Genomic DNA, 20,710 nt, shown 5'->3' on the forward strand with positions numbered 1-20,710 from the left:
GCTGGCGCTGGCGCTCCCGCCCCGTCCAGTCCTTTTCGCCCGGCCGCCCCACGGCGCTCGGCCAGCTCTGGTGTTCGGGACACCCACTTGCCCCCTCCGCTGCTTCTGATTGGGCCGGGGCGGTGTGACGTCACAAACAGGGCCCAGTGGGTAAAGTGATGTCATAGTAGGGAACAGAACAGGTGTGTTGGGCGGAGGGGTGCCCTTGGAAACCCCGTTCTTCCCCGTGCCCCCGTAGCGGAGGGGTCTGCCCCGCAAAGGGGTGTCACAAGTGGCAGGGGCAGCCCAGGAGGCAGGGAGAAGGGGAGCGGGGTGGCTCCCCGCTGGGGCCTCTGACATGGTTGGCCCCCGACCCCTAGCACATAAGCCCACAGAACGACCCTGTATGCATAGGCTCCGTGCCCCTTCCTGTGTCTCCTTGCGTGGCCCCAACACAGGGAACCTATCGAGCACTTACCTGCCCCCATATACACCCACCCCCTGTTATTGTGTGCTCTTGCCGTGCTAGTACTGCCTACAGGCTCCGAGTCCTATTCAAAGCCTGCTAGTAGGCACTGTTTCCCTTCACTATCATAAACGTAACTCCCACATTTAGGCAGGCAAGGTTTTTTGAGTAGATGTGATGTCTTTTATTAGACCAACTGAGTTTACTTTGAGTAGATATGATGTCTTTTATTACCCCAGCTGAGTTTACTCGGTTGGTCTAATAAAAGACATCACATCTATTCAAAGAACCTTGCCTGTCTACATCCTGAGATTGACCCGGCTACAACCAAAAACCCTGCTCGACATCTATTTCCGCTCTCCAGCGCCAGTCCAACCCTGCAAACACCTGATATAGTCTATTTCCTTACATAAATATAACAACATACATTTCACAGATGTCCAATACACAAATCAATGTAGTATCTGTGTTCTTCCACACAAGTTCCCATTCATTTCCAAATGCGTTACAGACCTAAAAGACTCAAGACACCTAACAGACTTAAGACACCTAGGTCTGTTATAGACCTAACAGACACAAGACACACAAGTTTGAAAGGACAAGGACCAACTTGTTAGGTGTTTCTTCCCTGGCCCAACAGTGGTTTGCTTTGTGACTCACACTCTCTGATGAGACCACATTACAAACAAACATCATAAATAATAGTAATCAGTTAATAATAGACCTATCTACTTGCTCACTCACACAAAAAATGAATGTATCCTCTCTTCTTAAAGTATCCAAATGTATAGCAAAGTGTTACAAATAAAATCACAGACTACACATGAAACATCACTGCGATATAACCACTACAGGGGTGTAGAGTGCAAGACAACCGGAACGTAATCTATCCAGCGAAAACGTAGATCTCATGGAAAGGTCTGAAATACCTATTCCTATGTAAAGTTGTCTTCATTAGAGCAGAATATTTCAGACGCATTTTTGTAGTAATGATTGTGTGTGCATTTGCTGCTGTATGTTACAAGTAAGCAATTCAATCAAAAATAGTTTAAAGTTGTTATTTTTAGGCATTACACACTGAGGTGCTCATTTAAAACTGGTAGTTAAATAAGTCCAAAGCAGAGTTAGGTAATTAAAAGTTAGCTTTTGAAAAAAACATTTTTTTTCCCCTCTCAGAATCTCCATAAATAGCCATGGACCATGGCAGAAGTTAATAAACACTCTTATTGAGAGTGTTCTGCCATCTGCTGGGTATGAGATCAGTGATTATCCCCTGCTGCTTTTTTTGCTGTTGACTACATCATTTTTAGATTAATATTTTTTTAAAATAAAAGTTAAAACAAATTGCATAAGAGACATGATTATAATGACACCATGTAAAATGTTTCTCATTAGTGGTACCATGGGCCCAGTCTAGCAGTTCATTATACATGGGTAGATTGCTGTGCGGCACAGAGTTCCAAATAAGTCAGTGAGATTGCCTGTGGATGGTGTAGTTGACCTACATGTAAAATGACAGGATTGATACCTTCATTAAGGACTGTCCTTCTCTTATTGGGTCTCTTTCTCTCTCCCCCATACCCCTTTCCTCCATTTCTTCTTTTTATTTGGTTGGTTTTGTTTCTATATTATTTTTGAATTTCCACTGTATCTGGAATGTTGCTGTATTACTTTAGAATTCTAGTTTTATTTTGGAATTTTTAAATGTGAAATATTACAGCTATTTTTCTTTCCACAGAGCTACATGCTAGATGCACTCTGCATATCAGAGACCTGCCTTTGGTTTCTCCAGGCTGGGAAGGTGTGGAAGCATTTTGTATCACACTGTAATAACATACTTGGCTGATGTAAAAGCAAGAATTATATGTTTCAGAAATAAGGTTGCTGCATTTTATCTTACCAAACACTATTGGGACTGCCATTGCTGCTTCTGCACAATCACTACTTGACACTGAACTGTACCCTGTTGCCGTTGACTTTCTTCTGTTGGTGTGGAGATGGTTTTGTCTTATTGGTATCTTTTTTTGAATCTGGCAGCTCTTTTTCTTCTTATATCAGTTCCAGTTTGTCACTTTCCTTGATAATCTCTCCCTACTTCAAAACCCTTTCCTTCTATACCCTTCTAATATATTTTTTTCTTTGTCCTTCCAAGTAAATGGAAGGCCAGTCAAAAGACTTGTAAGCACAGGAGAGGCAAACTAGCTGTGGGGAGAGTCTGGGCAGCACTCTTATATCACTGGGAGAATTTGGATGGGACATCTAATGAGGAAATGTATAATTTGGGGAAGTGGGATGGAAACTACGAGATCAAATACAGTACACCTTTTGAAAATCAGGGAGGTGACAACCTCATTCAAAGTGAGTTTTTATCCAGCTTCTTTCTCACCTTTGTGTGAAAGAATGCACAAATGACAGAATTTAGGCTATTAACCTGTCTGCCTCTACACATCATGTAGTTAGATTTGCAAACGCTGCAACTGACTGGAGGCACAAAATTAGAAGTTATAGCTAACCCCTAATGCATTTGTTACTGTAATGATTATTACATTGAACTTCAACTCTGCTTTTAAATCTATGATTTCTTCCTCTGAGGGTCAAACAGACATTTCTAATCATAATTGATTTCTTAGAGAAATCCAGAAATTGAATTAATGATGCTGTACAGAAGTTAATAAAAAAGCGGTTTGTTCATAGTCCATGAGATTTCTCAAGACATTAATAATGGGCTCTTGAGCCAATCAGCTCTAGATCATGGGAGGGTTCTGGCCCATTTCAATAGTGAACAACATTTATTTGATGGTAGCTTGTTCTTTTTATTGAAAGCAATGAGTTGTGATATTTCACTTCCTGGTAAACAGATGCCTGTGTAATAAGCCACTGCTGTAATGGGCACTGGCTTCTTAGTAGCAGGGAAGCCAAGGACTGTATGAACATGCAGAGCCTTGAGAAGTAGAGCTTATTGGTCAGCATGCAGTTTTGCACTACTGCTGCTATTCTGTTTCAGTTCTGGAGCTAGCACACACAGCAAGCATGGCATGACTCAGCATGGCACTACCTTACCATGAGGACATACTGACAGTCTGACTGATGCCAGAGCAGCGATTTACACACAGGATGAGGAGGTGTAGGCTAAAGTCTAAGAAGCAGTGGCTGCAGATCTGGAGTGTCTTCACCAGTGTATTTCCAGATCTGGAGTGTGTACGTGGTGCAGCTATGCTTGGGAATTGCTCAGACAGAACATGCTACTACCACAGTGTGGACATACCCTAAGGTCCAAACAAGGATTAAATGGCATTGATAGGCTAGCATAAGGATTTTGGCCATTGCTGTTGCCCATATCATAACCTGTTAGAATAGATTACTTCCATCTCCTGAACTGTCAATAATAGCTTTCAAAGCCCTACATTTGTTTTAAAGGTATAGTATCCACCTAAATAGAGGTAAAATTTAATTATTTGTAAAGTTGAACCTAAGACTAACACAAATATTTCCATATTTTAACATAATTTCATTGTAGGTAGGCGTTTAACAGAACATAACACTCCCTTACAGTGTTTGAAAACTTAAACATGCAGCTTTAAGAATCCAAAACTGAAATGAGACTAAAACAAAAGTGAAACTAAACTGTTTCATCGTAATGGTGATAACACAAAAAGTAAACAGAAAGCAGAAAAAGTGACAAGTAGATTAGATACTGAATATGGCTTCCCCAAATACTAAAAATATTAATTGTAACACAGACAAGGGTATATTTGTGTAGCATACATGAGAACTAATTATTGGGTCTGAAACAGCTGCTTTTTTGTATCTTGACAACATAAAGCAGCTGAAAACCCAGTATAACTAGTCGTATCAGAACTTTCTTCATGTAGGCAAATGCCGTTAGGACCAATGGAACAGCCTTCCACTGCTGGCTTTAGGAGGTGCTGCTGAAAGAAAAGGAAATGAGGCTGGAACATTCTTATTCCATGACAATTCTCAGCTGCCAGAATGGGCCCTAGGATCATGGGAGCTCAAAGTTAGTACATAACTACATTTGTTCCCCCTGTGGGGTGTGCAGTGTTCAGAGTAAAAATCTAGCATAGCAGTTTTCAACCTGTTCCGGAGAACCCTGAGATTCCATGAGAGGTCTTCAGGGGTTTTGCAAAGAGACTGGGGGGTAATGGTGGAATGGGTTGGGAGGCAATGCACTGCCTTTGCTGGCCCAGGCTTCCTGATTCTGCCTCAGTCTTTAGGACAGGGGTAGGGGTTTTGCGGCAGAAGTAGTGAAATAAAAGGGTTCTATGACTTTGAGAAGTTTGAAAACCACTGATCTAGCACCAATTTATCAAATTAAGTCTCTCTCTAAGCATTTGAATAAATACTCTCTCTAAGCAGTTGCTCTCTAAGCCGTCTCTCTCTAAGCAGTTGCTATAAATATATGTATTTTTTAAATGAACAAGATGCTCACATCTGCAGAGATAAAATCCCCTTAGGGTAACTGGATTGCTCACTATCATTATTTCTCTAAATTAAGTTTTGTATTTTCAATGAACACTTAATTTAATTTCAAACATGTTTTAATGATACTGAACCATGAGTTTGTTCTGGGCCTGCCAATGACCTTAATGTATGCAGGTGCCGGGCCTTTGTACAACAAAAATCTTTTTTTTTTCAAGTGCATTACTTGCTGAGGTTTAACTCTAGCAAGATTTTGCAGGTGAGAGATGTATGAACACAAGCAGTTTACAGTGGAGGCCAAAGATCAGAAATTGCAGGCAGGGTGTGAGTTCACACTTCTCTATAAATATTTTCCAATGTTAGTTATAAAATGATGAAATGCAGTTTATGGATGAAAGAGGGCATATTCTATCTCAACAAAAGCAGTGGATTCTGAAAACAGGCAGACCTTTTAAGAAGAATCCCTTCAGTTCACAAAAGACTCTAAACAGCCATATGCTCAAATATTGTTCTTTTCCTACCTCTGCTGCTTCTAATGCACAGAGCTATTTCTTCAAAGACCTCCTGCTACACACATAAAGGAAGATTTTGCCCTATGTTAGGGAGTACAATTAAGGCTTACAATTTTACTTGCTCTAAAACTGACACCTGATTAGGGAATGCCTGAAAAACCACTATTTTTTTTAAACTACCATTTTGATTCCATACATGAGGGAAAATGCAGACAGTGGGTTTTGTAATTACAATATTTATTTAAAGTAAAACAAGGCATTCAGTAGTGTTTATTTCAATGTCAAATGTACATAGGAATACACATAAGTTCATTTCAACCTCCCTGTATTCATACTTGTTGTTTTGGATGAACAATTTTAATGTATGAAATTCAGAGTACCGGAATTTTTATGTCACCAGCGAAAAGCTCTAAAGGGACAGCTGAAAGGAAAAAATCTCAAGCTTCTTCTGAACATAGCAAGTTCTTAAGAAATTATTTTCATATTGGTTAGTACCTTTGGTTTTGAACAAAGATTTTAAATTGCACTAGGAAGAATTTTTGTGAGGCAGTAATAAGCAAGTTTTTTGTGGTAGGACAAATAAGTTTTAATTATTGCTTTCTTGGATATGACAGCAGAGTGGATTCTTAGTCATCTTTACTACAACGTAATTTACTTGATGCTCTGAAATCCTGTGGTATCAGATGTTCTACAAGGACATAGCAGCACTGACATCCAGTGCAGTTCTCTGGAGCATTATTTGTCTTCTTTAATCAAGTTTCTTTTGTAATCTGTTTTCTCTGTCAAGTCATACATCAATAACCTGAGGCTTATGTGTGAAATTTACTGTTTTAACTCCTGCAAGCTGCAGAACTGTGTTAATGGGAGCATGATCCAGCCTATTTTTGTCCAGGTGCAAAAAGTGGACTTCACTACCTGGAACAGAATGAGAATATAGCATTAGCTGAATAAAGCATTGCTTTCTTTTAAAGGCTAATGGGGTTGAGGAAGCAGTCTGATTGTCTGTTGATTTTTCTAAATCTGCATTATGTGGATTCTACAACACATGATTTTTCAAACTACAGCAGCATAATGAGGGATCTGATTGCATTAGGACTGCACCTTGCTGTTTCTGAATATCTCATAGGAATGACTTTTGTCAAGCTATGGTCTCCTTTCATGCTTCATTCCTTGATTACAGAATACATCAAATCAAATGCCTAGAATAAAATGGAATAAACAGATACTTGGATGTCAGAAGACAAAAACGTGAATCCTTCTCTACTGACATCAAAAACTATATTCCTATCAGCTTCCTTAGGAACAAGATAAGTCTCTATGCAGTCTTTATAAGAGGTAGAAATACATAATGGGCATGCCTACATGTGAATTAAGGTGCTTCTTCTAATGCGCATTAAATTTGGTACCTCCGATATACCCACTAAATAAATGTGCATTAGGCTACCTTAAGGCACAGTAGTGAACATGCATGGACTTTAAGTGACACTTAATATGCAGTAGCTATTTTACTGCTCATTAGCATTAAGCCATGGTGATTTACGTGACGCTTTGATGCACAGTAAAATAGGTTATTGCTCATTAAAGTGCATGTGTAGATGCATCCAATGACACTTGCACAGTGTTCATTAACAGAACAGAACCACTCTATAAGCACAAGATTATTGTTTTTTTTCTTTGGAAACCTCTAGGGTGTAAAAGATCTCCTGGAAATATACAAGAAATCAGCTGAGGAAGATGAAAAATTTTAATATAAAACAAGTAAGTTTACCTGGGCCTAAAATCAAAGTCCCACCCTGCTGAGCTGGATCTCCTTGAAAATCAAAAGCAGGGCTAGTCATTGCCCTCCATATACTCCTAATACTTCCTGACAGCAAGTTGGATTTCACATGAGGGCTTTGTGCTAAAACATAAGAGAACAGCTTATGTTTTACCTAAACTGTTTTCAAAATAGATAATTTAATCAGTGTCACAAAGAAAAACAAACAAACAGATGACAGCAAAGCATTATTACTTAGAGTTACACAAGGCTTTACAGCAGTAAAAACACATTAGAAGGCAAAACAACAAGCTGAAGTCACTATCATTAATGGTTTACAGTTTCCCTGACACTGTATAAGGGGATCTCGCCATTCTCAGAGAGTAGGCTACAATCTAAAATACAGCTTTTCATGGACAACTCCCCCCGCCCCATTCACAATCCCCCCACATAACAACACATGACACCAAGGAATTCCTGCAGCCTTTATCTGCAGGCAAAAAAGCAACATCAGGATAATATTTGTGAATATTTACCTTCTCTGAGATTAAACTCCTGAAAATCAGGAGACGCTAGTCCTATGTGACTAGCCTGCTCTGTGAAATCACATACTGCCTCCCCAAGATCAAAGTTTGAGAAAAGGAATAAGGAGTTCAAGGATTTGGAATAAAGTTGTAGCAAATCCCCCAAATGATAGACATTTAAAATTACATACAATGTAGCAAAATTCCAATTAACTTTTTAGTACTAGTTCACTGAGGTTTGTAATGCCCATATAATCAGTGGACAAGGTAGTGGTTCTCAACCGTTTTAGACTCCAAACACCCCCTGGAGAATGCCAGCTTTAAGTTTTCATTGGGTTTTTTTTCCCACTACAGAAAAATAATAGATCAATTCTTCTATTGCAAAGAACTCAGAAAGACCACACTAGGTCAGAATGTTTTTTACACTGTGGATTCCTATTTGAAATGTCTAGGTTTATCTTATGAATTGTGTTTGCACACCTAACAGTGCTAGCATTGTGTAACACTACAGCACCTTGGTTGAGAATCACTGATCTAGTGTATCTTCAAACCCCGCTGAAATCAAGAGCTGTTTCACTATTAACTTCAGTAAGAGCAGGCTGAAGCTCCTTGTGAGTCATGAATCTCTTCCACCAACGGTGCTAAAGATGCTTTAAAATGATGTAGTAAAACAGTCTGTACTATCTGTACTACTGGACACTGTGAACATATTCCTTAATTGATTACTGTTATATCAGGCATTCTTAATGATGTCTGCTTGTGAGAGAAATCAAAGCAAGAATACTATTCCTACCTGATGTGGTGGCTGCTTCCCCTCTTTTCATGCCAAGTATTTTATAAAGTGCCAGGTCTGGATCTACATACATTTCATGGGAATACCTTGTCAAATTGCAAAAAGGCTGAAAAATACATATATGTATGCATAAAATATTATATTAAATTTGAAGTTTTGTAAAAATGGTGTGGTAAAACCAAGTACTGATTCTGGAACTTCTGAATTCACAAATCTAACCAATGGAAGGACCAAATTCTAATTTTTTTACTCAAACAAAACATACATTGAAAGCAAGGCCTTCTTTTTCAAGCAAAATGTCTGCAGGGTTGGAAGCTAAGATTTATCCTATACTGTGTTTATTATTGCTTCCTGAAAAGTAGTAAAGATCTGCTTTTTCAAATGTGATGAGCATCCATATCTCCAGTTGAAATCAATGAATATTACTGACTTTGAAAGCCAGGCCTCAATAGGCTATGAACTTGTTACAGGCATAGTACAATATATTATCTTTACAATTTTTTTACCTTAATGTGATGGTAAGATGATTGTCCAATAACTATAAGCCTCACATTTGCATCCTAGGAAACAAGTACATAATATACATATCAAATCTATTAACAGGGATTGAATATTTATACTTATTTGCAATACATGAACAGAAATATGTGCATTCCAGTTCAACAAGCTGCGTATGCAAGACTCCAGGCTATTAATTCTAAAGATACTTAGGCACCAAGAATATCTATTTCCTCATATGAAGATATGATATTAATTTATTAATGATTATATTTCTACTAATTTTTAAAATGGTAACTAACTCTAGGTCATTTTTTTATAAGCTCTGATTTTAAACTTTATTTCCTGTAGCATCTGCAGGGTTGACGTTTCAGCTGCTATCAAAGTTGCTTAAAAATTCACAAATGCAAAAATTTGCACACAGCTGTCTGCACCCAAACAATCTGATATGCAAATACAGGTGCACATAAGTATTTGCCCGATTTACATGCCCATGTATACATATACAAAATGCACATAGTGATGTGCGTATACATAAACAAAACACACAAAGCGATATGCACATTTTTGCAGGTGCAAATTAAGGGCTGTCGCTGAAATTGTGGCCAAGCATTGTAATTAATTTAGACTCTGCACTCAGTAATTTATTGAAATAATTTTTTTTCTGCAATTCAGGCTTATCTAAATACTATAGCACAATACTCCCACATCCACAATTTTAATAACTTAGCTGGCTGACAAAAGCCATTCCAAAGATGAATTGATGGTACCAGAAAAAAAGGAGGAAAGTAATTTTCTCTTATATTTTTTATCAGAGCAGATAGATTTAAAGAAAATAATCATATTGGGGATGACTAATTCATTGCATTAGCAAAACCCACTATCTGCTACGGAAAATGCTCCCTGCTTCTGTTTAATAGCCCTTCTATTCCTGCACCTTCAAGAGCTGGTTGGTAATGACAGCTTTGGCCTCTCTCACCAGCAATATGCTGTACCTAGGAGGAAAATATGGCAACATTTCAAAGAGGAGGATAGAAGGAAGAAGGACAGTCCCTGCCTTGAAACAGGGGATGGTTCCTATTTGTTTAGAAGAAAGCAAAATACACAGTGTGACTATCAAGTGTAACACTGTATTGGATTTCCTTCCTAAGGCAGGCAGGATGAGGAACCGAACAAATCTGGGAAGGAACAAACTCAGTTCTGGGCTCCTAGTGACGGCTCCTAGGTTGACCTCAGGGATGTTACCAAATCTCACTCAAGGCATTAAGACCCTAATGTTCATGTCCCCTCAAATGCATTCAACCCCATGTTAAAGGCCTTTCACTTACTTGTAAAAAATCCTTGGGGATTTTTGCCAGGTCTTCTACATACTCTTTACAGGCATAGCATAAAAAATGCTGAAAAGGCAAACCAGGTGGAGACATCACAAGTCAACACGGTGAAGCCTTCACACAGCCGAGGTAAAAAACTTTAAAACTTTTGAACTGGAAGATCCTGTGACTATCAGAGGCCCATTGCCAAGTTCAGCTCGGGATCCCAAAATTGAAGAGGGCTGGAGCCATGTTTAGACTTGTTAATGGGAGAAGCAAAGAGGGCAGGGTGTCCGATCCGGTTTAAACCCTGAAATCCCCCCCCCCCCCCGATTCTCTTCGCATTTAAAGTGCAGGCTCTTCCCCACCCCCCCGAAGGAGGCTGCAATGCTGCTTCAGGAGAGCACAGGGGAGGCTTGGGACCTCCACTGGCCCCCAGCTCGCCCCTGAGTCTCGGGCCGCTCACCCGCACGAACACCACGATGGCCCGCCGGGCCCGGAACAGGGCGCCGAACCGCACGCGCCCGCCGTCCGCCCCCTGCACCAGGCACCGCGCCGCGGCCCGCAGCTCCGCCGGCTCCTCGGCCTCGGCCCCAGCCCCGGCCCCGGCCTCGACCTGCCGCCGGACCGGGGCGGCCATGGCACCCGGCGGAGGGCGGGAGGACACCGCTTGCAAGGGCCCGGCCCCCTCCGGGACCAGCTCCAGCGGCTGAAGCAGCCGCCCGCTCGGTGCGACTCATTCAGGGCAGTAGCAGCCCGCCCGCTGTGGAAAGTGCCCCCCGGGGGGGCACTCATGGGCCTGCCCTGAGAGGAGGGATGGTTCCTGTTTGTCTAGAGAAGAAAGCAGAGGCTCGTCGGAACTATCACGTATAACGCTGTATGGATGGGTGGAGGCTGTAGCCGGGTTTGTCTGCGCAGGTAGGCACACAAGGTGTTTGGGTAAATCGGCCTCTTGTGGGCTCAGATCAAGCGTAGGCCTATGCTTGCCTGGCAAGGGAAACACCACGACCTCTGACGCAGTCTTCCTAGTTGTACCCAGGGAAGCCCTCCTGGTAGGGGGTTAGTACCTGCCCAGGTAATGTATAAACCTCCCACTGGAGTGGGAAGGTCTTGGCTTTAAGCCCACTTTATGGAAAGGGGAGACTCCTCTCTAGCCTGGTCCTGCGACCACATGGCTGAGGGCAAGCAAAACTCAGGGACATCCGAACCCCAAGCTCCAGGCTTGGGCCTGCCCGTAGGATGCCCACCAAAAGTTTTGGAAACATCTGAAGCCCCAGGTGGGGGTGGAGGCTGTTTCCCCGTAGCAGGGCCACTTATGGTTCTGGACTGACTCACGAATTTGGAATTCATTTTGGTTCATTTGGCTACAGAACATTTATATTCAAACTAACAGTACAGATCTTTCCTTGTAAAAAATCCTTGCAATGTTTTGCGAGATCGTCTACATACGCTTTACAGGTATAGCATAAAAAATGCTGAAAAGGCAAACCGGTTGGAGACATTACAAGCCAACATTGCTGCGCAGCAGTGAAGCAACAAGGTTTGCCTTCAGACAACCAAGGTAAAATCTTGAAAACATTTGAACTAGGAGATACTGTGAGTATTAGAGGCCCATTGCCAAGTTCAGCTCGGGATCCTAAAGTTAAGGGGGGTTGGAGCCCTATTCAGACTTGTTAATGGGAGAAGCAGAGAGGATATGATTCAGCTGAGGAATCAGGAAGGGGAGTCACTGGGTGTCAGATCCAGTTTAAACCCTGAAATCCCATCCTGGATCTGACCCGAGTCCTTTTGTATCTGAAATGCAGACTCTTTTCCCAAGTTCTTTGCGTAAATCCGAGATCTTTTATTAGACCAACTTTTTGAGTTGGTCTAATAAAAGATCTCGGATTTACCCAAAGAACCTTGTCTACACTATATTGGATTTCCTTCCTAAGGCAGGCAGGACAAGGAACTGAATCAAACTAGGAAGGAACAAACTCAGTTCTGAGTTTTTAGTGGTGGTCTGCTCGACTGCCTGGGGTAGGTGCCCTGAAACCTCTCAGTGGCCGAAAAGGGAGTTAGTTTCTCTCTCCAAAGAGAGTTTGGAAAGCGCCTTCAGTCTCCTCCTGGGAAACTGCCCCTGGATTCTCCTCTGCACCCCCTGCCCCAGAGCTGCCCCAGGCTGTGGAGCCTTGCATGGCTGGGATGATCTAGTTGGGGATGGTCCTGTTTTGAGCAGGTGGTTGGACTAGATGTGACCTCCCAAGGTCCCGTCCAATCTTAATTTCTATAAGTCTGTCCTGGGACACTATGGTTCTTAAAAAAAGGGGGAGGAAAAAACCTCTAGGCTGAAGTTTTCAAGTAAATGATGACCACCCCCACTTTCCCCAATTCGTTTCACTGTTGCATTCCAAGTCCATGGCCTTCAGCAGGCCTGGGCTTCTGGTGGCAATCCCAGCAAGTACAGAAAGGGGAGGCATAGGTAGGGTGTCCTGGTTTAGCTGGGACAGTCCTGGATTTCGGAGGCTGGTCCCATGCAGCTGGTGATAATTAAAATGAGAGTCCTGGAAACACAGGCATGGGGCACAGCAGGGCCGGAAGGAAGAGCAGGGCAGAGCAGGACAGTGCGTCAGAGAGGCAAGCACCACTCCCTGGCACACCATGGTAAACCTAGATATACGTATCTTCCTATGTAATCATAAGTAAGGGCCTTCTTACATGTTAATTTTGGGTTGCTTCTGGAGCCTATAACCCATGGATTGTCCACGCATTAACGCCGGAAACTGGTTTCAAGTACTCATAGTAGCTCAGAGTGTTGCCACTCTAGGGCAGGATGATCTCTGATCCTTGATACCCAGCTCTTGTTACACTAAGGTGCAGCCACACTAGGCTACATGTTCAGTATTGCCAACCCCACCATGCCAAAAAACATGAGATGAACTCTTAAAAAGCCAAGAGATTAGCATGTAAATCATGAGATACTATTTTTGAAGTGTGTGTGTGTGTTGGGGGGGAGGGGGGGGCGCGTTATTAGTGAACGTGTGGGGGGTTTGGAGCCCAGGGTGGGAAGGTCTCCACACACCCTGGCAGGATGCGGAGTATGATGCTGTGGGTTAGGAGTGAGAAGCAGCAGCAGGGCTGGGTGAGCTGTGGCTTGGGAGTGAGGAGCAGACAGACAGATACAGAAAGCACCTAGCTAGTAAGTGGAAGGGAAGGGGTAGGGGAGAGGGAAGGGAGTGGGATTGAGGACCCCATGGGGAGGGAGGGAGTGGGGCAGGGGTTGAGGTGAATGGGACCCTGGGGCCAGGTCAGGTTGTCCAGAGGTGTGGGGAATAGGAGACCATGGCTCTCCTGAGCTGTGCACACCCCTAGGGGATGCGTGACGGGCATGTGCCCCCTGCCAGTGCTTTCTGCCTTTGGGTGGGCAGGAGACGTGCCATGTGGCCAGTGCACCTGTGTCCCCTGCCCGCATGGCAGGCAGCAATAGCATTGTGCAGCTGAGCTCCCGGGGCAAAAGTAGCAGGGTGCAGAGCCCTGAGCCTATAGCAGGCAGCCCGTCCCCCATGCCCCTCTTGGGGATGCACGCTGCTGTGGGGAGTCAAACCTCCCCCCCGCACCTCTGGATGACCTGCCCCAGGGCCCCATTTACCCCAGCACCTGCCCCACTCCCTCCCTCACTGCAGGGGCCTAGATCTCCCTCCCACCTTCCCTCTCCCCCCACCCCTTCCTCTCCACAGACTTATCAGCTAGGAAAATCCAGAGATCTGAGGGTTCGGTTGGGAGTTAACAAGTTGGAGTTACTTTGCCTTAGAAATCTTCAGTTTTGTGATTGTTTTAAACACACTTGACATTACTGCATCTTTGTGTAAACACCCCACATGCCCTCCCCTCCCTCGCTGGCCTGGATTGTGCCCGCTGCCCTCCCTTTCACCCCAGATCCCTGCTTACTGCCTCCACCTTATTTGTGGCTGCCTGTGCTGTCTGTCCTGGGGGAGCAGGCAGGGAAGGGTTCAAGTGCTTACCTAGCAGCCCAGAGAAGAGCAACAGCCCAACAACTGTGGCAGGGACTGGGCAGGCAGGTTAATCTTTCCCTGCCTGCTGCCCTGGGACAGGTCACATGGGCAGCCACAAGTAAGTGACAGGGATGGCAGGGAGCAGGGGAAAGCCCTGAATGGGAGAGGGGGAGATTTGTACCTTTCAGTCCTCCATGCCCCTTCTGGCTTGAAGCGTGACTGGTGTTTGTGCGGCTCACAGCTGACAAGGCCCTAAGAGTGATGCTGTAACCGTGATGGTCCAGAAATGATGCAAGAGGCAAGGATTTTGTAGGGCAAGATCTTTTATTGGACCAACTGTGTAGCTGGGATAAAGTCAGACAAGCTTTCAAATTCAAGATAGCAAGGAGACCTGATTAAAAACACCTTGCATTCCAAAGCTGGTCTAACTCTATCCCAGCTACATAGTTGGTCCAATAAAGGATCTCACCCTAAGTCTAAGTATAGACATTTGGGGAAGTTAAATTGGGTTCAAAATGGCCACCAAATTTCAATATGGCTTGTCCTGGGGCTGACCTTACACTTACAGACCCAGTCTCAATGACTGGCTGTCAGTTTAAACCTATAACTATAGAATTTCCATGTGCACAAACTGGTGTAAACATTGTAGAACCTGTTTTAAGATAAACCTGGGTCTATTTAGTATCAAACTTACTCAGTTTAGGTCACATCAGTGCATGGGACTTCTGTCCATTTTCCCTGTGCAGCTCTGGGGCTGGAAAACTCAGCCACTGGCCCAAGCCCTGGGGCTGGTCTTTTCACCCCCCGCCCAGCCCCTTGGCTCCCTCCTGCCCCTGACCAGACAGACCTCTCAACCCCCAGTCCACAAACCACTCTGGGTGCACCCCACCTGTGAGTCATGCCTGTCCCTCCACCCTTCACTGGTTGCACCTCCTCCACCTGACCCATGGGTCACATCTGCCTCCCCACCCCTTGCAGGTCGTATCTGCCCACCCTCCCCACCTGCAGGTTACACCTGCCCTCCACTCCTTGCAGAGGATGCACCTGCCTGCCCTACCCCACCTGTGGGTTGTACCTGACCCCCTACCCCTTGCAGGTCATTCTTGCCCCACCATCCCTCATGGGCAGGGCTGTCCCTGGGGGGTGGTGCACAAATTGGGGCAACTGCTCTGGGCTGCGCCCTTTGCGGGGGGGGGGGGTCCCGTGGAGTGGGGCAGAGCAGCAGCAGTACAGAGTCGGGTGGAGCAGTGGCTTTGCGTCCAGCCACTTGCTACCCCCATCCCCCTCACCGCTGATGCCACCGACACCCCAGGCCCTGCACCCTGCTCAGGTCAGCTCTGCTCATGGGTCATGGCTGCCCCCTCATGCCACCCATGGGTTGTGCCTGTTCTCCCATCCCACTTGCAGGTCACACCTGCCCCCCATCCCATGCAGGTCATGCCTCCCTCCACCCCTTGTGAGATGCAGCTGCCTTGCTTACCCCACCTGTGAGTTGCACATGCCCCCCCACCCCTCATGGATCATGCCTCCCCGCTACCCCACCCACAAGTTGTACCTGCTCCCCCATCCCACAGTGGACCCCTGATCCCTTCCAGCTTGCTGGACTACCAACCTCTTGCTAGCCCCCCATGCTGACTTACCTGCTATAAGGCAGCCTTTTTTAATCAATTTAATCTCCCCCAAATGTCTGTACTTACCCAAAGAAATCTTTGCCTCTTACATATGCAATTGGCAGAAGAGAATGAAGGCAACAAACCAGACTGAAAAGGAGAAATGCCTTTAAGAGGAATAGAGTGATTTGAACAAATAGCATGCTATGTGAGGATTAGGTGAAAACCAAACCCCACTCTGTTCACTCATTAAAAAAAGAAAACGGAAAGAGAATGACATAAAGTAAAATAAAAGTTTTGGAAAGGAAAACACCTCAACCAAAAATTATCATCAGTATTATTTCCACATGGAAATCAGTAAAGGGTTTCCAGAATTCATCAAATGTATAGCAACTGCACTTTGATGAAGAAACTTTTCTCAAACCTCATACCACCATAGAGGGCCAGATGGTTGCATTCAAAATTGTGCCTCATTTTTTTCTACAGAACAATTATGGTACATATCTGTGGTAACTTGGCCCACTTTGACATCCCAGCTGGAGTATTAATCCAATGCTGATATACACCTTTTGCCGAAAAACTTTAGGGTAGTCAAATTACATTAGGCCAGTTCATGCTACAGATCTTTTCCAGCATAGCTATAAATAAATAAATAAATAAATAAGAGTCAGGATGTGAAGTATGATCTCTAACCCATGCAGCTGTGCCATTAGAAGTCCTCAGTGTAAACCCAGCACCAAATCTGTGTTTGAATCAGTAGAACTTATTTTTGCTCATGGGGTAAAATATTTTATTTTTACAGCTACAAAGTACAGTATACCTCTATTTGTACTAGTAACATTTTGCTGGCATAGTATACCAGTGTTCCTGTATTGGTAAAGCACTCCTTATGTACGCAGTCTTGGAGAAATCTATTATTTTAGCCTTCCGTCAGTTTGTCAAAAAAGTATATTTTAAAAAGTCATGATGTAATCTACTGTGCTCTCTGAATGTACATGGTATGTGACCTTCATAGAGGATTTCTGAATATTATGAAAAAGAAGTTTCACTGATGTTTGGAAGGACCTTGCTCCCATATTGTTCTCAGACCCATAGATATCAAAACACTTTACAGAGGAAGGTAAGCACCTTAAATGAGGAGGCCCTATCCCTTAAATGTGGTTTCTAGTTGCTGCTGCAATACAAAACCCCCCTAATTTCCATCTTTGGTTTTACAAATGGGAAAACAGAGGCACAGAAAGCTAAATGTTGAGATTTTTGCCAAAAATGGTGTCAGCCACAATTAGTAGCGCCTTCTAAAAATTTAGCATCAGATCCTGGTTTGGCAAAAACATTCTAGATACATGCATAAGTTAAAACATGGGTGCAGGTCCTGTTTGTTTCACTGGCAAAACAGAACAGAATCCAGATCAGCTGATTTCAGGCCAGTTCCCAATTTATTGTATCATGTCAGCTAGCGAAGAGAACTGGTCCATTAAAAACAATAAAGGATTTCAACATAGTTCTTTTTATTTTTATTTTGCTACCTTTCTTTACAGCTGTTAAATAATGTTAATAACACTAAAAAAGGGAAACTTGTTGTACTGATGTTCACTTTGCTCTTGTAAAGGACATGGATAATTAGCACATTGAGGTCTGTGTTTGTATTTTCATTCCAGTGTATTCAAGAGGTATTGTCCACATTTCAGTGCAAAGGATACATGCTTATACTTACTAGTTGCATGCAACTACATGTGCAATTACTGAATAAACTCCATCACAGGTTGCGCTGAAATCAGCTGCTCCTGGCTGCAGCTGGGATCGCAGCAATTCAATTACACTTTCTACATGTGTGCCGGGGATCACAGCAATTGGAGAAAGGTGGAACAGCCCTGGGTTGGTATGGGGCCCGGTGTGGGTCAGACTGGGCTCTGGGTAGTGGCATCGGGTGGTAGAGGGGTTGGCTGGGGCACGAGTGTGCTATAGTGCGGGGCTATATGGTTGCATGTGTAGAAGGTGATGCTTTATTACAGAGCTAATTAGTCAGCTTTGCAGTAAAGTGCATGTGTAGATGCACCAACAGAAGAGTAAAAGAAAGGGGTCTTAGATGTCTTAGAAGTAGGACCCTACCAGATTCATGGCAGAAGTGGGCTGTGCTGCAGCTCCTTTAATCTTGCACTTTCCCCCGCATGCTCCATTGCTGCTGGGAGACATAATGGTGCCAGCTGGGAGACAAAAAATGGTGCCAAGTTTAAAACCAAGATTTTTGCTTCCCTGCTGATCAAGAGCCAGCCACAAGTGGGGCCTCTCTATCAGTCAGTGGTAGTGGTGGTGGGTGCGTGGAAGAACCTGGGAGAATAAAGGAGCTGCACCACAGCCCACTTTCACTGTGAATCTGGTAGGACCCTACTTATAAAAGGTACATTATTTGAAGTGTGACCTAGGATAAATATTAAACTAACATTCAAACTGTGTTGAATTATGGATAGGAGATTAAGATTTCTGTAGTCATAAGATAAGAGAATTAATAACGTCACATGAAGTAAAATAATATATTTATTTTTTATTGGCTAATAAAACTGTCAGTTGAAATTACATAACCTGAATTAATTGATTTGTAATAGCTGCCTAGAGTGTTAGGATAGGATACTATATAATATTAGCATGTTATATCCACTTAAATAGCCAATTCTTTTTTGCAAAATAAAGCATTTTCAGTTTGTTGCAGTATGTGCTGTTTATCTAGGGATAATTGATAGATGATTCACCTTGAGATACCAGTACATGTATAGGCATTACTTGGCAGTAGAAGAGAGATGTGCATTCTGAATCTTATCATGAAAAATATTGTCTCACCTTAAGTACCAGAGTAATTCTCCAAACAACAATTAAATGTGCGAAATGGTGTTTTAATAAAGAACTGGAAGAGCATTTAAGAAAGAAATGTAACTAAATTCTGATATGATACTCCTGATAAGATAAATTATATACTTCTAAAGTATTTAAAATAAGATTTGTATATGATATTTTAAAATTAAGATAACAGATACCTTTCTCCAGTAATAAAGCAATAGTATATGTATAAAATACATTTTTCCAAGAGGTTATCCTTTATGACTACCAACTCTTCCCAGTGTAGCATTGCCTGGCTATATAATGTTTTTTCCATCAGGCACTGCTCAGACTAGCTATGTAAATCTGGCGGAAGCACTCAACTGAAGCCTTGAATGGGTCATTTTGCAACTACTTGCTCTTTGTTTTCCAGACAGTAAAAGCTCTTGATCAATGTAGTATCAATTAGCTTTCCTCTTCTGATTCTTGAGGAGAAACTACACTTTTAAATATTACCTTAGAATTTCCAGAGGAACAATTTCACCCTACAAACTTTACTTCTCTGAGAAGTCCAGTTGATTTATTTGGGACTGTTCATGAAAATAAGGGCCCTGTGCTCCTTGTCATGTACAGGGAGGCTGCTTCAACACACTGTAATTACAGCACATTGGAACAGACTTGATTAATAGAGTCTGCTGGAGCGTGGTAATCACCATGCTCCAGCAGATTCCAGCGTTACGTGTATCAGTGTTCCTGCGGTGCAAAATGGTGGTGGGGCACTTTAAACTAAAGCTGGTTTGACAAGCTTTTGTTCAAAGCACCCGACCACCATTTTTCAGCACGGGGATGCTGATACACAGGGTGCTCTGGGTGCTTTAATTAGCATGGCTATTGAAGCTGCGCCAATTAAAACATCCTCTCCCCACCTCCCAGAGCACGTCTATAAATGTCCCATGTGATTCAGTGGCTTATTGTATATGGTTTAACTACTGTTTTAATGGCATTTAAATAATTTAAATATTATAAAATATATATTTCTTTGTATAAAGTTAACAAGCTTAATAGTATATGTGATGCAAATAGGTTTTCCCCATAGATTTTGGTCATATTTGATCCCATAATAAGAAGCATAGAGGGAGAACTGCAACTGCAGACTTTACAACAAAGCTAAATACAAAGATATTGAGCAAAATATTGCAAAAGCCTCAAGGCATAAGCAGAGCCTTCGGTACATTTAATCAGAGCTCACAATTTTGCTCCATTTCCACTTTGTAGCTGTCTGCCCCATATGCTGTAAATTAGAAACAGGTGAAAGAAAATGCTGTTGACTCAAGGAGAAAAGCTAATTACATGTAGACACTAGTTTGCCTAGAGTCACTGGTATGAACAGCTCAAAGGAGTTAAGATTTCCATTCTGAAGAAATTACTATTTAAGTAGACAACATACAGAAAAAGGGTGAGGAAAAGGTTAAAGGTTGCAACCTCCACCCCAAAACAGAGGCAAACAAAAAAACCCACCACCTACTGAAGTCACTAAGCAGTTTGTGTTATGCCTTGTTAGTGATAAAGGGCATCTATAAAGTTTTTCGAAAGTAAGCCAATTGTTTCTAACAGTTAAATTGTAGAGTAAGCTAAATAGAGAAGTATGAGGTGAAGCTTGAGAGCAGAAGTGGATGGTTATCACATGCTTATATTAGCATGAACTTTGCTCTATTGTTTAAGTGTCCTATGTTGGCATCTGACTATCAGAAGAAATAATACATTCCTGAAAAGTCAGAATATTGTAACTTTTAAAGATAAAATGTATTTTTCTTCCGGCAAAATATATTCTTGCAGTAATTCTGAGTAATTTTTTTCCCCTCACTAATATCTTGTGGCTATATAGCAAAAGTATACAATACAAAGTATTTTTTCCTACAGTTATTTCTGTATTTTCTGTGTACTGGAGAGCTGGATGTAACACTAGATTTAGTTATGCTGTCTCTATTATTTGTAGCAGTTATGACATTTGGCTGTAGT

At 42.8% G+C, this 20,710-nt stretch overlaps 1 protein-coding gene across 2 annotated transcripts; it reads right to left on the reverse strand.

Moving 5' to 3' along the window:
* Nucleotides 1–4,054: 4,054 nt before the first annotated feature.
* Nucleotides 4,055–10,986, reverse strand: AAED1 (AhpC/TSA antioxidant enzyme domain containing 1). 2 transcript variants are annotated; one of them, XM_019555314.1, is made up of 6 exons: nt 10,745–10,986; nt 10,297–10,365; nt 8,977–9,030; nt 8,471–8,576; nt 7,166–7,297; nt 4,055–6,312 (listed from the first exon to the last, which is right to left on the reverse strand). In XM_019555314.1, the coding sequence occupies exons 1-6, from the start codon at nt 10,916–10,918 to the stop codon at nt 6,185–6,187; spliced, it is 663 nt and encodes a 220-aa protein (XP_019410859.1). In that variant the 5' UTR covers nt 10,919–10,986; the 3' UTR covers nt 4,055–6,184. The 2 variants fall into 2 exon arrangements, with proteins under 2 accessions (XP_019410859.1, XP_019410860.1); XM_019555315.1 differs by lacking the exon at nt 8,977–9,030 and having other exon boundaries at nt 10,745–10,983.
* Between the last annotated feature and the right edge of the window lie 9,724 nt (nt 10,987–20,710).

Source organism: Crocodylus porosus, unplaced genomic scaffold (assembly GCF_001723895.1).
Source record: "Crocodylus porosus isolate Cpor-Errol unplaced genomic scaffold, CroPor_comp1, whole genome shotgun sequence".
NCBI classification, from domain to species: domain Eukaryota; kingdom Metazoa; phylum Chordata; order Crocodylia; family Crocodylidae; genus Crocodylus; species Crocodylus porosus.